This window comes from Balaenoptera acutorostrata, chromosome 9 (genome assembly GCF_949987535.1).
Source record: "Balaenoptera acutorostrata chromosome 9, mBalAcu1.1, whole genome shotgun sequence".
Taxonomy (NCBI): domain Eukaryota; kingdom Metazoa; phylum Chordata; class Mammalia; order Artiodactyla; family Balaenopteridae; genus Balaenoptera; species Balaenoptera acutorostrata.
The window spans coordinates 92,875,201-92,896,411 of NC_080072.1; the positions used below are offsets into that span (position 1 = coordinate 92,875,201).

General features: G+C 36.6%; 1 protein-coding gene across 1 annotated transcript in view; it reads right to left on the reverse strand.

Annotated features, from left to right (window-relative positions):
- The window catches only part of DDX10 (DEAD-box helicase 10), a 251,244-nt gene that overhangs the window by 84,418 nt on the left and 145,615 nt on the right, over nt 1–21,211 (reverse strand). The window contains exons 15-16 of the mRNA XM_057553611.1: nt 21,025–21,186; nt 11,223–11,279 (exon numbers count right to left, since the gene is read on the reverse strand). Of these exons, the coding sequence (XP_057409594.1) occupies nt 11,223–11,279; nt 21,025–21,186 (219 nt within the window). The remainder of the gene's footprint in view (nt 1–11,222; nt 11,280–21,024; nt 21,187–21,211) is intronic.

Genomic DNA, 21,211 nt, shown 5'->3' on the forward strand with positions numbered 1-21,211 from the left:
GGCTTTTGAAAAGACAAACAAAATTGATAAACCTTTAGCCAGACTCATCAAGAAAAAAAGGGCCCAAATAAACAAAATCAGAAATGAAACCGGAGAAATGACAACTGACACCACAGAAATACAAAGGATTATAAGAGATTACTACAAATAATTATACACCAACAAACTGGACAACCTAGAAGAAATGGATAAATTCCTAGAAACACACAATCTCCCAAGACTGATTCAGGAATAAATAGAAAATCTGAACAGACCAATCACCAGTAATGAAATTGAGTCAGTAATCAATAAACTCCCAGCAAACAAAAGTTGAGGACAAGACTGCTTCACAGGTGAATTCTACCAAACACTTAAAGAAGAGGTAACAACTATCCTCAAACTATTCTGAAAAACTGAGAAAGGAATGCTTCCAAACCTGAGGAAGGATGCTAAAAGGTTAGAACCTCCCTGATACTAAAACCAGATAAAGACATTTAAAAAAAACAACAAAACTACAGGCCAACACCCCTGATGAAGAGAAATGCAAAAATCCTCAACAAAATATTAGCAAAGAGAAACTAACAGCACATTAAAATGATCATACATCATAACCAAGTGGGATTTATTCCAGGGTTTAATATCTGCAAATCAATCAATATGATACATCACCTTACCAAATTAAAGGATAAAACTCATATGATCATCTCAATAGGTGAAGAAAAAGCATCTGACAAAAGCCAGCATCCATTTATGATAAAAACTCTCCAGAAAGTGGGCATAGAGGGAACATACCTCAACATAATAAAGGCCATATATGACAAACTCACAATTAACATAATACTCAACAATGAAAAGCTGAAAGCTTTTCCTCTAAGATCAGGAACAAGACAAGGATGCCCACTCTCACCACTTGTTTTTCAACATAGTATTGGAAGTCTTAACCACAGAAATCAGACAGGAAAAAGAGAGAAAATGCATCCAAACTGGAAATGAAGAAGTAAAAGTCACTATTTGCCAACGACATGATACTATATATATAGAGAAAAGCCTAAAGACTCCACCAAAAAACTATCAGAACTAATAAATGAATTCAGTACAGTTGCAGGATACAAAAATCGATCGCATTTCTACACACTAATAATGAGCTATCTGAAAGAAAAATTAAGAAACAATCCCATTTGCCATCAAATCAAAAAGAATAAAATACCTAGGAATAAATTAACCAAGGAGTTGAAAACCTTTACTCTGAAAACTATAAGACACTGATGAAAGAAACCGAAGACAACACAAATAAATGGAAAGGTATACCTTGCTCACAGATTGGAAGAATTAATATTGTTAAAATGTCCATACTGCCCAAAGCAATCTATAGATTCAATGCAATCCCTATCAAAATACCAATGGCATTTTTCACAGAACTTGAATAAATAATCCTAAAATTTGCTGGAACCACAAAAGACACCAGATAGCCAAAGCATCTTAAGAAAGAAGAACAAAGTTGGAGGTATCATGCTCCCTGATTTCAAACTATACTACAAAGCTATAGTAATCAAAACTGTATGGTACTGTACAGTAACCAAGGTATGGAAGCGACTGAAGTGTCCATTGATAGATGAATGGATAAAGAAGATGCAGTATATATACACTATGGACTATCACTCATCCATAAAAAAGAATAACATCTTGCCATTTGTGACAATATGGATGAAACTAGAGGGTATTATGCTAATAAAAGTAAGTCAGAGAAAAACAAATACCGTATGAGTTTACTTATATATGGAATCTAAAAAACAAAACAAATAAACAAAATAAAATAGATACAGACTCACAGATACAGAGAACAAGCCAGTAGTCACCAGAGGGGAGGGGAGTGCAGCAAAATAGGTGAAAGCGATTAAGAGGTACAAACTTAGAGTTATAAAATAAATAAGTCATGGGGACATAATATATAGCATAGGGAACATACTCAATACTATTCCATTAACTTTGTATGGTGACACACGGTTACCAGACTTACTGTGGTGATCAATTCATAAGGTACATAAATGTTGAATCACTATGCTGTACCCCTGAAATTAATATAATATTGTATTTAACCTACACTTCAATTAAACTGTTAAAAAGAGAAGACTATAAATCATCATATCCTAACTTAAGATAAGGAGAATAAACCATGAGTATAAAGGGCATCACAAGGATTACTTGATTCCATTTGGTCCAATCTGAACTCAGAGTCCGAACAGACCTAAATGACCACCCAACTGTGCAGAATCTAACAGACCACTTTATAATACAATGTTCATCTATAACATATACAAAAGAATATATATATATATATATATATATATATATATACACACACACATACACGTACACATGAGAGTGAAAGAGAGAACTAAAGCACAAGTGCTTTTTTGACACATTATTCAACTGTGTTGTGAGTTTATTTTCCTCCAATTTTATGTGGTTAGAACATTTTTATTTTGCAAGTTTTATAAAAGAAACAACATTCTTTAAGAAGTATTAGAACACCTCCTGAAATAGCTATTAAAACTCTGTCTCAAAAATTCTGTCTCAAATTAATCTGGTATTGCATTGCAAGTTTAAAAGTAACAAATATGGCTTGTTTTCCAAAAAATTTCTTCTTGTTCTCAGGGTTAATGCCTCGCACAGCACATGTTTAGGATTACCCTTAACCTTAACACCCCTGCAGGGCCCTCAGTGTTCACAAGTCAGGAAGTGAAGACAGACCTGCATCTTTGTGTTCGCTCTTTCATGGTCTAACCACATTTCAATAAGGTTGCAATTACTCAGGCAACCCATGTTCAATGTCATCAAATATAATATTCAACATGACACTGTGAACAAAGAAGTTTTAGCAGGATCCACTGATTTGGTCAATCAACAAATATTTGTGAGCAAGGTACTGAATGACAGAAAGAAGTCGCACAACTCCAATGAAGGTTAGGTTCCAAAATAAGCAGGCAAGGTGACAATCATCATGATCAAACTACCCTAGAATGTTCCTTTTATCACCCATAAAGTACAATACACATAGTTTTCTGTATTCAACTACACTAAAGCTTGAGAACCTCTAAGTTAGAAAAAAGGGGGGAAGAAAAGGAAAATCAATATGTACATATTAGGACAGCTCAATTTTTAAGGTAATATATTCTTAGCAAATAGGATATGGCTCAAGTATTCTAAAGGGATCCTGACTGCCTAAGAGTTTACTACATTCTGTTTTAATATTAAGCATCTATAACCTTAATGTAAGTTAATGGGTTTGTCTGAAATTGTGTTGAATAAACAAGATGGGGGAGGAGAGGAGCATCAACTTGGTGAGCCCAGGTATGCTGGGTACGTTCACAGTTTGGTTGAAATTTAAATGCATATGATGCAACTCCACTGTATTCCATGGGCCCAGTTGCTGGATTTCAAAGAGCCTGTAACTGACAAAGCATTAACATGTAAATGTTAACTTTAAGAATAAATATACCTGCATTTCACTGATGTGTTCAATAAATATTTACGAGCATTTACTATGTGCCAGCTATGAAAAATCTCAGTTGCTGCTCACAAGGAGTTTACAGTCTAGAGATAAGAGAGACAATCACTAAGTATCATGACAAAATAATGTCCAAAAAGTAGAGTAGAGTAGAGCAGAAAGGAAAAAATGTCTAAATCTCCTGAAGAAGGCAGGAAAGGCTTCAAAAAGGAAATGGTGCTGGAGGAAGAAGTAATGAAGATAGGACATTCTAGGCAGAGGGAAAGTTTGTGTAAAAGTAAATATAGGAGAAGGTGACAATTTTAACTTATCTCCATGGGCTGGAAATAATGGTAAATTGTTTCATAATATTTCACTCATAAGAAAAAAACTTGACTACTGGGATTACAGTGAGGTTTTATAGAAACTAGCAGGAAATTAACAATACTCTATATCTGCCGATGGTTATGCAACTATCCATTCTGTTTCTTAAAGTAACCACTATAACAGGGAACTAACTGTGGATAAGAAGGGCAATTTCAGGAGAAGAAAGTATTTACTTGCAATTTCTATTTTAGCTCTTAGGGCTCTCAAATGTGAATACTCTTGACTGCCTTGGAAATGAGGGGACAGTATGGCCTTATGCTTAAGGGTCAAGGCTCTTTTAGAGTCCAGTAAAGTAGGGACTTCCCTCGTGGTCCAGTGGGTAAGACTTCGTGCTCCCAATGCAGGGGGCCCAGGCTCAATCCCTGGTCGGGGAACTAGATCTTGCATACATGCCACAACTAAGAGTTCACATGCCGCAACGAAGATCCCACGTGTCACAACTAAGACCCGGTGCAGCCAAAATAAATAAATAAATATTAAAAAAAAAAAAAAAGAGTTCAGTAAAGTAGATTTGAGTCTGGGCTTGCCATATCCTTAGGTCTGTGATCTTGGGGAAGTTGCATAATCTTTCCTCATCTTGGAAATGGCGATAATACCAGTTACCTCATAGCACTGTTTACGAGGATTAAAGAAATAATGTATGTGAAGCCTTTAATTACAGTATTTGTAACAGAGTAGGCAGTCAATGAATGATAGCAGCTACTAGTTACTATTATGCTTTACACTGACCATGAAAGTTATACTCCAAACTAATGTCATTATTACAATTCCTATTTATTCTGGAGGGAAAAAAAATGGATACTGTTTTTTAAATCTTTTGGTAAGTTTAACATTGATGCTATGGAAACTTTCAATGTCACCTGGGTTACAGTCCTTAATAAGTGTTGAGATTGTGACTGAGAGTAGTATTAATAACGTCATTTTATTATATTTTAAAATGCGACACCTTAAATAAAATAAATCTAACAAAACTCTAAACTGCTTTCAGTGCTCTTTGGTATTTACTGTATTGTTATAGAGAGGGTTTAAAGCAGAATGAAAGGCACACACAGGGCTTCCCTGGTGGCGCAGTGGTTGAGAATCCGCCTGCCAATGCAGGGGACACGGGTTCGAGCCCTGGTCTGGGAAGATCCCACATGCCGCGGAGCAACTAGGCCCGTGAGCCACAATTACTGAGCCTGTGCGTCTGGAGCCTGTGCTCCGCAACGAGAGAGGCCGCGACAGTGAGAGGCCCGCACACCGCGATGAAGAGTGGCCCCCGCTTGCCGCAACTAGAGAAAGCCCTTGCACAGAAACGAAGACCCAACACAGCCATAAATAAATTAAATAAATAAATAAATACATTTTTTTAAAAAATGCACACACAAATCACTCACAGACCTGGGGTCCAGCCCTATTTTGCTATTAATTAACTGTAAGACACTGGAAGAATCACCTATTCATTAAAGGCCTCCACTTTCTCACCTGTTAAAGAATGATTAGGAATATGACTTTCCTCTTTAAAAGCTTGTACTCTTGGGAGAGGTGGGAATGGAGAGCTGCTGTTTAAGGGGCACAGAATTTCAGCCCAGGATGATGCCAGTGCTCTGGAAATGGTAGTGGCAGCTGTTCGCAGCAATGTGAATGTAATCAATGCTGCCAAACGGTACACAGAAAAGCGGTTAAAGTAGTAAATGTGATGATATATTTTACCACTATAAAGAATTTTACAGTCTGTGCTCTGTATCCCTTTAAGTCACTCATTCACCCCCTCCTTCATTCAAATATTTACTAAGTGCTTATTATGAACCAAGCACTGTGATAGGGAATACAAACAACAAGACTCAGAGCTGAGCAGGAAAAACAGACACGTGTCTAGATAAGTGCTATAAACCACCGGATGCTTCATAAAGGAGGCTGGAGTAAGAGTTACAAAAGCAGGAGTCCATATTATATCTGAGAGGGTTGGAAAAATCTTCATAAAAGACCCATAAACTGAGTCTTAAAAGAACAGCATGTATTCACCGTCTGGATGATATGCATGACCAGAACCGTTCCTTCTCCCGTAGTTAACTTTTAAATCTTCATGACTAGAAAAGGACAATTCTCTTACAGTGAACACTGGAAGTACCTCTTAAATAACCCAAGATGGTTAAAAGTTCGAACCTAGTGATCCCCTTCTTCATTATCACCAAAGAAAGAAAGAGAGGGGAAAAAATTCAAAAACCACTACATTAATCTCCAAGCAACCAAACCAACACTACAATTACAATAAAAGCTACTTGGGTTTTCATTGCTAACTCAAGTAGATATTAAACAGAAAAAGCACCCCTTCTAAAAGACTCAATGCTGTTTATTTAAGAAGTAGAAGGACAGCTTAATGGGTCTTATTATAGCACTAAAATAAGGTATTATTTGAATAGTTTGCTTGGAGAAACTGAATGACTTCATTTAGGACACCACTGAATAAGTGACTGTATCAGTGCAGCAATCGGTGCCCTGGAAGAGTTCAGACCCTTCAAATGGGAGAGCAATTTACTTCCAGGGAGCACCTTTGCTTTCACTGGGAATTGGGACTATAAACAAACTTACGTTTCCATTATCTTGTTTTTAATTTTATCAAAAGCTGTTTGGTTTGAAATAAACAATCCTCTAGAGCCCTTGAAATCCTAAACATATTAAGAACAAAGGAAGAGACCAGTTAAATATTTCAATGTTATAAAATGCCAAAAAAGAAAAAAGGTGGTGGGAGGGGGGGTAGGTTTATATGAAATATATGGAATACGGAGGTATTTCCCCACAAATTAAAAAATACTAGTTTGGTGTCAGTCAGTAAAGCACTGCCAAAAGGGAAAAAATGCAAAGGCTGAAGACCTAGAAAAGTTGTGAATGACCATTACCAACATTTATCAATGTCTATTTGTAGCTCTACAAGGAGAGATAATCCTTTAGCAGATAAGCCTGTAGTAAGACATACTTCTTGTTACATATTTTGGCTCAGATCAAGGGGTCACCCAGCAATCGAGACACAGACTGCTTTCCAGTCTTAGTGTGGCGTTCTCTCCTTACTCAAGGTATTTGCTATGAGTAATTTTCTATGAATAGTTGTTAGCCTATGTACCATAGATCAGGGTTGTTTCTTAAAGAAAAAAAATAGAAATAAAAGAGGTAAAAAGTAACATACAGAAACTGCATGGTGCAATAAGAATAACAGGAAATGAGGATTCAGGGAGCCTGAGTACACACAGCAGTTCTGCCATCAGAGAAGCCAGTGATGATGTTAAGTCATTTACTTGCTTTTAGCTTTACTTTATTTGGGTATTTTAAAAATAACAAGTATGAATGGATGGATGTATTTAAGTAGAACCATTATTTCAAACAAAAGTTTCCCTGGAAGCTTCAGTATACATAGAGAAAAAAAGGGGGCTACTCTTATTGAAGACAAAATGGGAGCCTGGAGTCCTGCCCAAATAACCCTCCTGTATCCTGGGGGGATGGGGGGGGGTAGTATACCTCTGCAGAACCCCTAGGCTACTCAATGCACTATTTAAAACTGCTGGAATTTCCATTCTTACATTTCATGGACCAGGAAAAGTTCAAAAAGATTTCGAAAGAACATAATATCAAAATAAATAAATTTAGCTTTGCTTTATGAAACTATTGTTAGCCAGAGAAAAAGATATTATAAACCAGTTTTAGGAAACACCTCCAGACCATCTCTCAGGTATATTCAAGTTCTAAAATTATACAACTTCTTCTACTCTTATCGTGAAAGAACTAACCAAAACCACTTTACCTAAAGCTATCTCCTAAGACTACTATTCATGAAGCACATTAATAAAGTGCTCCAGAGTCACTAAAATTTTAAAAAGCAATAAAAGAAAACAGAAAGAGAAAATCAAGTTAAAATTTACAGTGCTACATAACATCAACCTCTAAACATACATCCTTTTAATTATTTTCATATAATTTCCCCATGCCTAAAAAATAAAAACTATAAGCATCATCTGTAATATAAAGTCCAAGCAATGCTTAACTTTCTGGTGTTTAAGTGCCTCTGAGCTGTTTCCTACTCTTTGCTCCTTCACACTCAGTGTTCAGTTTTACCAACCACATACTTTATTTCTTTACATTTCTGTAAAATCCTTCCAGCCACCACAAGTTGGTACAAGCACTTGAGACCATCAAAGTAACATGAGGAAATCTAGCTGGATAATGAGGTAAACCTGTATTTCTAGGATTATGTAACCTCCCTGAATCCAAAAAGTAATGTGGTCTATTCATCATTGCTACAACTACTTTTTCAGATCTCAGTTTAAAATTTCTAACTTATAAGAACACACAACATCCCATTAGCTAAGGTAAAAGTCAAATATTCTTTAGCAGTTCAAATATTTCAATGCTAAGGAAAGTTTTGATACCCAAAGACCTCTCTCTCTCAAATCACTAGACATTGGGTACCCTGAAAACTTTCTTAGGATTTTCAACTTCATATTTCTCTCCAACTCCTGACACTGCACATAATGTATCCTAGGCAGATCTTAGATCTATCTTTCAACAAAAAGTTGCATCAGCTTTCTGAGAGGTCCATTCCAACTTTATTTTACTGCACTCCAACTTCAAAGCAATTTTTCTTAGGAATACTTACTGTGTATTGGGAAGAGATAACCACCAAGCACCATTTATAAAATTGAGAACTCACAATATCTTTAAACCTACTCTTTTCTTGGAAATAAAGGTAATACTATCAACTTTTATTCTAACACATTTTTCCAATTTTTAAAGCAATACTCTGTGTCTTCTATGTTCCTCCTCCTATAACATGATGTTTGCTAAATGAAGCACAAAACAAGGTAGAAAACTGTTTTGCGAGTCTCCCTTTCTCAAACTTCCAGTTTCTACGCATTGATTTCTTGAAATAGGTATAAATGGGTAAGAAAACACCTCCGGTACTATCGTAAGTCTGCACACACCACTTTCTTTCACCACTAAGGTATCTTTTAGATATAGGTTCAGAGACTGAAGGATGCTCTGGATTGAAGCTGACCAGAAGGCCTCAGAAGGCAACAGCCTCAAGTCACACAATGACTATGTTTAGACATATTAAAGAGAAGACAACTTTTACTCTAAAACTAAGACATATCCATAATTTAAAGCTTGTGCGTGCATACACACACAAACAACTGGAAAACCTGAAAATTCATCTCATATATTTCTTCTTAGCTATCACAGAACTCTGGCCCATCACCTCTCTACAGAGTCCCTCCAACATCTTCTGGGTCTGTTTCCAAAGGGGCACCTGAAAAGCTGTAAGAGCCTCCATCCTCTGTCACTTTCATTTGAAAAGAAGCTGGGTGCAAAAAGGTTAGCCCAAGCTAATTCCTTGGCCTCCATGAGTCAGCCTGAGTCTGTCACTGCTGTCAGTCCTTGGTGTGCTGAGGAATATTCGAGTCCTGGATACAACCCGTCCTCTCATCTCTCTGCTAATATCACTCTTATAAGAGGAAATCCAAAAAAGAGGGAATATGTGTATATCTATAGCTGATTCATTTTGCTGTACGGTAGAAACTAACACAACATTGTAAAGCAACTATACTCCAATAAAAATTAATTAAAAAAAAAAGAGGGCTGCTGTCTCTGAGCACTCACACAGGGCTGTGAAATGGAGGCAGCTCGATTATTCAGAGCAACACTAAAACACCGCCTCTGTCTATTGAAAGCTGCTGGCTGAGCAGCAAAGCCATGTCAGCTGTTCTTTTCTTTGTTCCCAGAACAGTCCTTAGCACTTATACAGAAATGAGACAACCTCTTGACAAGGAAGTCCTCCTCCTTTCTTAGACATCAGGAAACAAAACACACATGACAAACAGGGGAAGGGGTGTGGAGTGGAGGGACGGGCTTGGCTTGAGGAGTTCACTTTAGAGGTCTACCCCAGTGGCAAAACCTAACTCTGACGGCCTTTACTGCTTTTCATTTCCCAGCTGGCACAGTATCAGAACCAAATACATACAGCAACTTATAGGGAAATAAAAGAAGAGGCACAAGAGGCACGCTCAAGGGTGAGAGCAATTTCTTTCTTACAGCTTAAACCACTACAAAAGATGAAGCATACAGTATCAACAAGTATAAAAAATAAACCAGATTTGGTAATATACACAAATATGCACAAATACACACAAAGGAAATACAGGGTTTTCTTTTGGCTCCAGACTGTATTGATATCTTTCATTTTATAATTTCATGTGCAGAAAGAAATGAGAGCTTCTTAGTAAAATAAAATGATTTATTTTTATGCTGAACATACAATATTCATAAATATCAACTGCTTTCATTAAAGTTAAGATTTCCTTCTTAAATTTAAATTTTTCCCACTATAGTCCCTGAGATCTCATTTCCATGCCATGACAGTTCACATCTGCATTTTAAAACCAAATACAGAATCCACCACCTGATTTAGCAGTTAGGCTGCACACACTGTAGCTCTCGTTTTAGGGCACCTTTGAAGACAAAGTGATATTTAATACTGAATATAAGCAGTCTTTTCATCTTACACTGAAGATTAATTGCTTCCCACTTCAGAACTACAGCATGAGTTATCATCTCTGACTTGCTCTCTAAGTGCTATGGTCAGCATGGAAAAAAATGACAAAGAACATTACGGCTTTACTCAAGGGAGTCGGATCTTTGCTAACTGCTAAGAAGAAATGATGGCTAGTCAGGCATAGCACAATGAGATACAGCATGAGAAATGACATACCTTTCTGTGCCCTGGTTCTAGGAAATCATTTCTACTAAATGTCCTCAGAATGCAGAAGCTGAACCTTCCTTGGTGTCAAACACACCAGATAAAAATTTTAGCTGCACATGGATGATGGTGTTTACAATTGTACATATATTTGAAAGAAACTGTACATATACACTTGCTGAAAATTTTTGTTTACAGAATACAGTGAAGGTGGGAGATACCGAGTGCTTTCCCCTAGGTTCTAGGATTTGAAGCAACCAATACTTTCAGGGTTATCTATTAGCAAGTTGGGTTCACACAGGCTGTCTCTCTAATCTGAAGATGACATAGAATAAAAACCTATCCTATCAGGCCTGGCCCACAGAGTCAACCATCTCCTATACTTAATACACACAAAACATAATGGAAAAAGATGGTGAGGGTAGGAGGGCAAAGCCCAACAAACAAATTATCTTATGTATTTTTCACCCTGCACCACAGAGGAAACAAATGAATATGAGAAAGCAAATGATACACATACACGAACTTAAATCCAATTCAAATGACATGATGTATAAATAAATATAAATTGCATATGGAAAAGAAGAGTATTTAAATTCCATTCAATGTTACAAACATTCTTCTCATTAAAATATAAACCCTTACCTTTGCTTGTTTCTTACTGGCTTCTCTTCTGGCTTCCCTTTCTTTCAGTCTTCTCTCCTACAGGAAGAGGGGGAAAATTAGTAAGTTTTCATAATCATTAAGTATGTGTCAAACAGATCTGGAATCAAATTACAGTTCGACCATTTACTAGCTGTGCAGTTTTGGGCAACTTATTCGCTACCTCTCATTTTCTCATCTAAACATGGAGATAACAGGCGCGCACATTTCATAAAGTTGGTATAAGAACTATATAAAATAACATAAATGCTTATTAGCACAATGTCTGACATATGATTGGTTCACAGTGTTGGCTATTAAAATAAAAAGGAAGAAATGCAGTAATGATTATTTCCCTTTTCCTCTAAAAGCAGAATTTATAAAGAATATGAAATCCTCAACCTTGGGGTTCTTAGAAAAGTGGCAGTATTTTTCTCAAAACAAAAACAATGGAAGATTATTCTTATAAGCACCTTATTTTACTGAATTGTTTTATAATTTCCCCATTAGTTTTCCAATGATAATAAAACAGGCAGAAAATACAGCACTAATGTTTTCAAAATAAGAAAAATAAATATGTATATTAATAAAATTCAAAACAACAAAATGAAGCTAAAGTTGAAAAAACTTTTGTTTTAAATAAAACACCTCCTTTCCTCTTCAAAAAATAAAGTGGTAAAACAATATAGAGGCTAGTCTCAATCCAGAATTCATAGCTAACTATTTTAAAATTAATGAACTACTAGATCAATGTAAAAAGTGAATGAACAGCAAATAATTCTTTCATGAAGTAATATGAAACTGTGACCATGATTCACTCTTACATTAAATATCCACTAACATGAGAATTAACAATTTTTTCAGTCTGGACAATCTATCATTATCACTATGCTTCATACATAGCTTTCTCCAGATTGAAGAACCAATTCTAATACATACTCTAGAGACAGATCTGAGGCTGGTCTATTGCTCACAGCTTTGAGAAGGGCAAGAAACTGCTACAATCCACACTATACACCCTATCTAGGTTTATAGACTTCTTTTTAATAGTGAGAACATAAATGTTAACAGTTTCAAAGGGGGTTAAGTACTAATTAATGCAAAGAGGAGGGGAGCCCAGAGAACTTATAGATTCAGTTTTTATAGCTTCAGATTGCACAGCAGGAAAGCTAAATTCTAAGTGAAAATTCAAATCCAAATGGCAACTGTTCATGTGTCATACCCCTAAATAATGCATAATGTTAAATTATTCTTTTCTGTGATTATTATTCTTTTTCTACACTAGTTTTGGAGAAAATGGATTACTTTGACTTCCAAATAAAACATACAACTAAAAGGGCATGTAAAACTTAAACAATGTGCAATTATACAGAGAAACATTCTAAAGATTATTTGGAAGTTCCAGGATCAAGGTCAGGAGAAAAGGAAAGATGAAGGAATCAAAACAAAGAACGTATTGCAGAGGGAGGAACACTCCCAAACTCATTCTACGAGGCCACCATCACCCTGATACCAAAACCAGACAAAGATGTCACAAAGAAAGAAAACTACAGGCCAATATCACTGATGAACATAGATGCAAAAATCCTCAACAAAATACTAGCAAACAGAATCCAACAGCACATTAAAAGGATCATACACCATGATCAAGTGGGGTTTATCCCAGGAATGCAAGGATTCTTCAATATACGCAAATCAATCAATGTGATACACCATATTAACAAATTGAAGGAGAAAAACCATATGATCATCTCAATAGATGCAGAGAAAGCTTTCGACAAAATTCAACACCCATTTATGATAAAAGCCCTGCAGAAAGTAGGCATAGAGGGAACTTTCCTCAACATAATAAAGGCCATATATGACAAACCCACAGCCAACATTGTCCTCAATGGTGAAAAACTGAAACCATTTCCACTAAGATCAGGAACAAGACAAGGTTGCCCACTCTCACCACTATTATTCAACATAGTTCTGGAAGTCCTAGCCACAGCAATCAGAGAAGACAAAGAAATAAAAGGAATCCAAATCGGAAAAGAAGAAGTAAAGCTGTCACTATTTGCAGATGACATGATACTATACATAGAGAATCCTAAAGATGCTACCAGAAAACTCCTAGAGCTAATCAATGAATTTGGTAAAGTAGCAGGATACAAAATTAATGCACAGAAATCTCTTGCATTTCTATACACTAATGACAAAAAATCTGAAAGTGAAATTAAGAAAACACTCCCATTTACCATTGCAACAAAAAGAATAAAATATCTAGGAATAAACCTACCTAAGGAGACAAAAGACCTGTATGCAGAAAATTATAAGACACTGATGAAAGAAATTAAAGATGATACAAATAGATGGAGAGATATACCATGTTCCTGGATTGGAAGAATCAACATTGTGAAAATGACTCTACTTCCCAAAGCAATCTACAGATTCAATGCAATCCCTATCAAACTACCACTGGCATTTTTCACAGAACTAGAACAAAAACTTTCACAATTTGTATGGAAACACAAAAGACCCCGAATAGCCAAAGCCATCTTGAGAACGAAAAATGGAGCTGGGGGAATCAGGCTCCCTGACTTAAGACTATATTACAAAGCTTCAGTAATCAAGACAGTTTGGTACTGGCACAAAAACAGAAATATAGATCAATGGAACAGGATAGAAAGCCCAGAGATAAACCCACACACATATGGTCAACTTATCTTTGATAAAGGAGGCAAGCATATACAGTGGAGAAAAGACAGCCTCTTCAATAAGTGGTGCTGGGAAAATTGGACAGGAACATGTAAAAGTATGAAATTAGAACACTCCCTGACACCATGCTCAAAAATAAACTCAAAATGGATTAAAGACCTAAGTGTAAGGGCAGACACTATCAAACTCTTAGAGGAAAACATAGGCAGAACACTCTATGACATACATCACAGCAAGATTCTTTTTGACCCAGCTCTCAGAGAAATGGAAATAAGAACACAAATAAACAAATGGGACCTAATGAAACTTAAAAGCTTTTGCACAGCAAAGGAAACCATAAACAAGACCAAAAGACAACCCTCAGAATGGGAGAAAATATTTGCAAATGAAGCAACTGACAAAGGATTAATCTCCAAGATTTACAAGCAGCTCATGCAGCTCAATAACAAAAAAACGAACAACCCAATCCAAAAATGGGCAGAAGATCTAAATAGACATTTCTCCAAAGAAGATATACAGATGGCCTACAGACACATGAAAGAATGCTCAACATCATTAATCATTAGAGAAATGCAAATCAAAACTACAATGAGATATCATCTCCCACCGGTCAGAATGGCCATCATCAAAAAATCTAGAAACAATAAATGCTGGAGAGGGTGTGGAGGAAAGGGAACACTCTTGCACTGTTGGTGGGAATGTAAATTGATACAGCCACTATGGAGAACAGTATGGAGGTCCCTTAAAAAACTACAAATAGAACTACCATATGACCCAGCAATCCCACTACTGGGCATATACCCTGAGAAAACCATAGGTCAAAAAGAGTCATGTACCAAAATGTTCATTGCAGCTCTATTTACAATAGCCAGGACATGGAAGCAACCTAAGTGTCCATCGACAGATGAATGGATAAAGAAGATGTGGCACATATATACAATGGAATATTACTCAGCCATAAAAAGAAATGAAATGGAGGTATTTGTAATGAGGTGGATGGAGTTAGAGTGTGTCATACAGAGTGAAGTAAGTCAGAAAGAGAAAAACAAATACAGTATGCTAACACATATATACGGAATCTAAGGGAAAAAAAAAAAAGGCCATGAAGAACCTAGTGGCAAGATGGGAATAAAGACACAGACCTACTAGAGAATGGACTTGAGGATATGGGGAGGGGGTGGGGTGAGATGTGACAGGGTAAGAGAGTGTCATGGACATATATACACTACCAAATGTAAAATAGATAACTAGTGGGAAGCAGCCGCATAGCACAGGGAGATCAGCTCGGTGCTTTGTGACCACCTAGAGGGGTGGGATGGGGAGGGTGGGAGGGAGGGAGATGCAAGAGGGAAGAGAAATGGGAACATATTGTATATGTATAACTGATTCACTTTGTTATAAAGCAGATGCTAACACACTATTGTAAGGCAAATATACTTCAATAAAGATGTTTAAAAAAAAAAAAACATGAAAAAAAAAAAATGCTTAGTGCAGGGCCTAGTTAACTAACTGCTACTTGTTATTATTATTCCTAAGATGCCTGATTACAGCTTCCCTCCTTCTTGACTATCATAATAAATTTATGTTTAAGATACCTGGGTTCCATGCCAACTCAATTCTGTGTAAACAACAACAAAACAAAACAGATTTTCTAAAAAGTCCCTTTAATTCTTTCTTAATGTTCTAATATTCATGCTAGTAGTTAAGTAGAACCCAGAGCAACTTTGCAAACAGTCCAGAGACACATTATGAACATGTCACCTAAATATACAATCCAAAATGGATAAAGCACTCAAAGCAAATTTCAAAGAAATGAAAGAGAATCTCATAATGAATTGCTTCTCTCCACTCTCAGCTGATACAGCAGATATTATCACACTAAACACAAGCTATCTTTCAGAGCTAAGAATGATGACATACACCACAGAGCAGATTTTCATTCCATTTAAGTAAAAACCTTTCAATGATATGATCCATGGCCCATCTTTCACAGTTCTGACTGAATTACCAGAAAACACACTGTTTCCGTGCAAAAGCAGCACTCTCGCCTTTACAACTTAGTAATTTACTAATGGTTTTATATGTAAAAATATAGCTTTTGCTATAATTTTACTTCTGATAAATAGTTTCAAGAGGTTTAGCAAAGAAAACAGTAACAGGCCTAATTAAGTATAGTTACTTATAAATTGCCAGGGAAAGAGAAAGACCAGAATGGTCTCAGAAGAAAATGATGCTTAATGACTACAATGAAGACTCATGAAGAGAAACAAAGCTACGGACTGGGTGATCCAAAGCAGTTATGCAAGGGCTCCTGAAGTCCCCAGAGCGAGTGGCTAAGTTCCAGCAAGCGGGCAGCTGAGTTCCACTCCCAGTGATGTCATAAACTGTACTGCCTTTATTTTTTCTTTTGCTTTTTTTTTTTTTTTGGCTATAAACTAGTTAAAATTCTACAGTTCAGTTTCTAAATCTTTAGGACAAAGATATTTACTTGAGTCACAGTAGAAATTACAGAGATTTCAGAATTTGGTAGATGAAAAATGAGTCAAGGACAGGTGTTACAGCACGGAGGAAAAACAGGTGGGAATAAATGAATAGCTGAGACCTACAATACAAAGACTGAGTGCATATTAGAAGCTATGGTGTGAGGCTGTTAATTTTAAACAGCAAGAACAAACAACCACTTTCAAACAGAGTCATTAAGACTAATGATTATATATATTCACTTATATATTAACTAGCTTATCCTCTTAAACCAAAAATATAATCATGAAATACAATTATTTTAAACATGCTGAAAGATTTTTAAGCTCAAAAAAGCTTCTAAAATTGATACATATTTTTAAAAATATAATATGTGTCATAATATGTATCAAATACAGAATTATGTTACAGATTTTATGGAGTTTTCTTTTCATACGTAAAAGTCTTTCAGGCACATTCCTCATTCACAGTTTTGTGTTAAGAAAAAAAATATGATTTTAAAACCAATAATGTGTTCAGCTAATGCAATTAAAATAAAATAAACTGTGCAGGATTAAGAATATATTGGGGGGCTCCCCTGGTGGCACAGTGGTTAAGAATCGGCCTGCCGGGCTTCCCTGGTGGCGCAGTGGTTGAGAATCTGCCTGCTAATGCAGGGGACACGGGTTCGAGCCCTGGTCTGGGAAGATCCCACATGCCACGGAGCAGCTGGGCCCGTGAGCCACAATTGCTGAGCCTGCGCGTCTGGAGCCTGTGCCCCGCGACGGGAGGGGCCGCGATAGAGAAAGGCCCGCGCACCGCGATGAAGAGCGGTCCCCGCACCGCGATGAAGAGTGGCCCCCGCTTGCCGCAACTGGAGAAAGCCCTCGCACGAACCGAAGACCCAACACAGCCAAAAATAAATAAATAAATAAATAAATAAATAAATAAGAAAATCCTTTAAAAAAAAAAAAAAAAAGAATCGGCCTGCCAATGCAGGGGACACGGGTTCGAGCCCTGGTCCCGGAAGATCCCACATGCCGTGGAGCAGCTGGGCCCGTGAGCCACAATTACTGAGCCTGCGCATCTGGAGCCTGTGCTCCGCAACAAGAGAGTCCGCGATGGTGAGAGGCCCGTGCAATGCAATGAGGAGTGGCCCCCACTTGCCACAACTGGAGAAAGCCCTCGCACAGAAACGAAGACCCAACACAGCCATAAATAAATAAAAATAAATTAAAAAAAAAAAAAAGAATATATTGGGGCTTCCCTGGTGGCACAGTGGTTGAGAATCTGCCTGCCAATGCAGGAGACGCAGGTTCGAGCCCTGGTCTGGGAGGATCCCACATGCCGCGGAGCAACTGGGCCCGTGAGCCACAACTGCTGAGCCTGCGCTCCACAACAAGAGAGGCCGCGATGGTGAGAGGCCCGTGCATCGCGATGAAGAGTGTCCCCCGCTTGCCGCAACTAGGGAGGGCCCTCGCACAGAAATGAAGACCCAACACAGCCAAGGATAGATAATAAATAAATAATAAATAAATTTTTAAAAAAAAGAATATATTTACTTTTTAAGGTAAAATTTTAGTAACCATTGGAAAAATAAGTGAACAAGAAGGAAGCCTTATCATCAAGCACGGAACCCGACTGGTCAGCAGGGAAAAATGACAAATTAAAATTCCATTTTTCAGACAGGAAAGGATCATTTTATTCTCACATCTTACCTATACACAGAGAGCCAGCGGATCTCTCTGATCACTTGGTATTAACCCCCATTCTCACTCCCTCATTTTTCAGAATAGGAAAGTGCAATCCGAACTGGTGACTGGTGATCCCAAATGGACTAGGTAATGCTAGACTCAGGACTCAAATGCAAGTGTTCCAACTTGTTATAGCACAACACTCTTTCCACCAAACATTATGCCAAATGTTAAAACTTGCCATTTGAAAAAGATATTCCATATGCCTTCTAGGTAGAAATCTGGTCCATTGCAGCTTGGTAAATAACTGATTTGAGCACCTGTATTGTATCTTATGTATGCTATTGTAATAAACATACTAAGTGCTCAAAAACATGAAATTTTCACTAATTTAATACACAAATACTTATATGTGTTTAAATAATAACTTTACTGATGAAAATACCAAGAAACTAATCATATTTGTGCCAGCTAGCATTTACATTAAAGTTGAATAGAGAGAAGACTATTTCGGTTACTTCTTTGTGCTCTTTTTAGGCTACATAATATTTTCAACCTCCAATATAGAAAGTATGCCATGGGCCACCTTGTGTAGTATATACTTATTTTATATAAAACAACAAGCTTTGACTTGTTTTAAAAAGACCTTATACCTATTTTAGTTATAGAGAACTGGTTCAAAACCAGTAGCATGGAAAGCTCTTGTGATTTCTCTCACAATTGTGTCAGCCCCAAACTGCTCTGTTCAACCTTGCTGTGAGACAATCACAGTGATAGTTTTAAAATCATATGCTATGTTTTAACAATGGTACAAAGGAAAGAAAATGATTTACATAAAATCTCAAAAATGAGTGAAAATGAAATAGTATAGAACAATCTACAGTATACTACCTTTCATGTGACAAAGGGAGAAAGCAAGAATATGTATTTCTATTTACTAGTCTTTGCATAAAGAAACTATAAGGATACATTAATAATTAATAAAAAGTTACCTCTGGGGTGGAGGGATGAATAAAAATGACAGGTATGGGCAGAAGCAAGACTTCTCAACGTTAACTTTTTTATCCCTCTTGATTTTGGAAAAATGTGAAGATATTATTCATTTCAAAAATTTTAATGTAAAAAAATTGGGGCACAAAAAGCTTCTGTGCAGTGACAGAATGCCCATAGTTAACTATGATTTAACTATAATAATCTTCCTGAGGATAGAGGAACCCATGTATTTTAAATATTCCATCTTCACTGCCTAAGGCAGAGCCTAGCACACAAACACTGTGTAATAAATATACAACAGTCAATTTGAAATTAAGTTCCTAAATTTTTCAGAAAAAATATTCTACAACCTGGATACAGTAGTAACTTCCACACATTGGGAAAAGGGGTGAAAGGGAAGATAAGAAAAGGGAAGCAGGTGGCGGGGGGGGGGGGGGCTTGATTTTATGTAAATTCTCCATATTCCTTTTACTGCTGGCTACAATTTAAAGGTAAAATGCTCTTATGTTGGATACATACTCTAAGAAGACTATAAGCAGAAACATGGCAAGCTGCTGACACTTAAAAAAAATTTTAGTAACAAATTATTAACACCAAATTTCCATTTAAAGTACTGTACTAAAAGCAGCAATACAGGAGATGTTTAGTTCTCTCAATAACATAAATACCCAAAAACTGTAACCAGTATATTTCAGGTTCATTTGTTCTCCATATTTCTGGAACTTTTTTCCCACCATTCGTTTCCATCCTTGAAAGCTATCTTCAATATCTACGTTTTCTTATTTATTAAATGCTACTGGGAAGCTGTATCAAATCTTAAAGAAATGAGAATTGCTGCTCTATTAAAAAAAAAGTTTACTGGGTTATTAAATAGTAACAAGGTCAAACAGGAGTCAAAAACTATGAGAACCCTCCTCAGGCTATGGTTAATAATGTCCACATCCAAAGGCTTAAAATTTTTTTGGTACAGAACTTAATATTGGGTTGGCCAAAGAGTTTGTTCTGGTTCTTCTGTAACATCTTATGGAAAAACTGGAACGAACTTTTTGGCCAGACCAACATTATAGCAGTGATTCTTGCATATGATACTGTGTTACCCTGAGATCATTCATTGTCTCAAGGGCATGCTGCAGAAACTTCTTAAAAAATGTAAATCTGCTTTAGTTCATTAACTGATTCATTTATCCAGTGAAATGTCCACTTTTAAGTAGTGTGAAAGGACAGTAATATCATGAGTGACCAGAATGGAGTAACCCTTTCTGTTTCAATGATAATTGAAAACTGCCAAGTTTAAGGCCAATAGGGCATATGCCTAAGTGGAAGCACTCCCTCTCACAAGGTTTCCTTATTTTTTTTCTTAATATAGTAAATTTAATCTAATATCTATTACCAAGTAATCGCTTATGGAAAGAAATTTAACTATTAAGTCGAAACTGGAAACAACACTTATGTTGCTCAAATGGGTGAAACGTGAAACAAACTGTGCTTCATCCACACCACGGAACACTACTCAGTAACAGAAAGAATGGAGTGTTGAGTGAAAAAACCCAATCTTAAAAGGCTACATACTACACAGTTTCATCTATATAACATTCCTGAAATGACAAAGTTATAGAAATGGAGCACACAGGATCTCTCTCTGTTACTTCTAACTACTACATGTGCAACTACAGTTATCTCCAAATTAAAACTTTATTTGAAAAAAAAAATCACTATAATTTGGGTCACCTCAACCAAAAGCAGATTTAGGTGACATTCTCAGAAATTAGTTAATATACAAAGACTCCACCAGCAGAAGGGAAAAGAAGGACTAGAGAAAACAACAAAGTAGCCACAGAAAAATAAGGTTAAAGAAAACAGTAAAGTAACTTGGTTACTAAAGAATATCTAATGAACATATACATATATTTAGGACATATTAAATTTCACTCAGTATTAATTCAAGATGGAAAGCTTACCCGATGCTTTGCCTTAATTTTCTTCCTATATTCTTCTTTGTCAAATTTGTCCTCTTCTTGAAGCCTTTCCTTTGCTTTATCTAAGTCGATACCACCAGCATCGTCCTCTTCCTCAGTATCCTTGGAGACAGACTTCTGCACTTGTGGCCACTGCTGAACCAACTGCAGAGAGGAAAAAGGTGAGTAT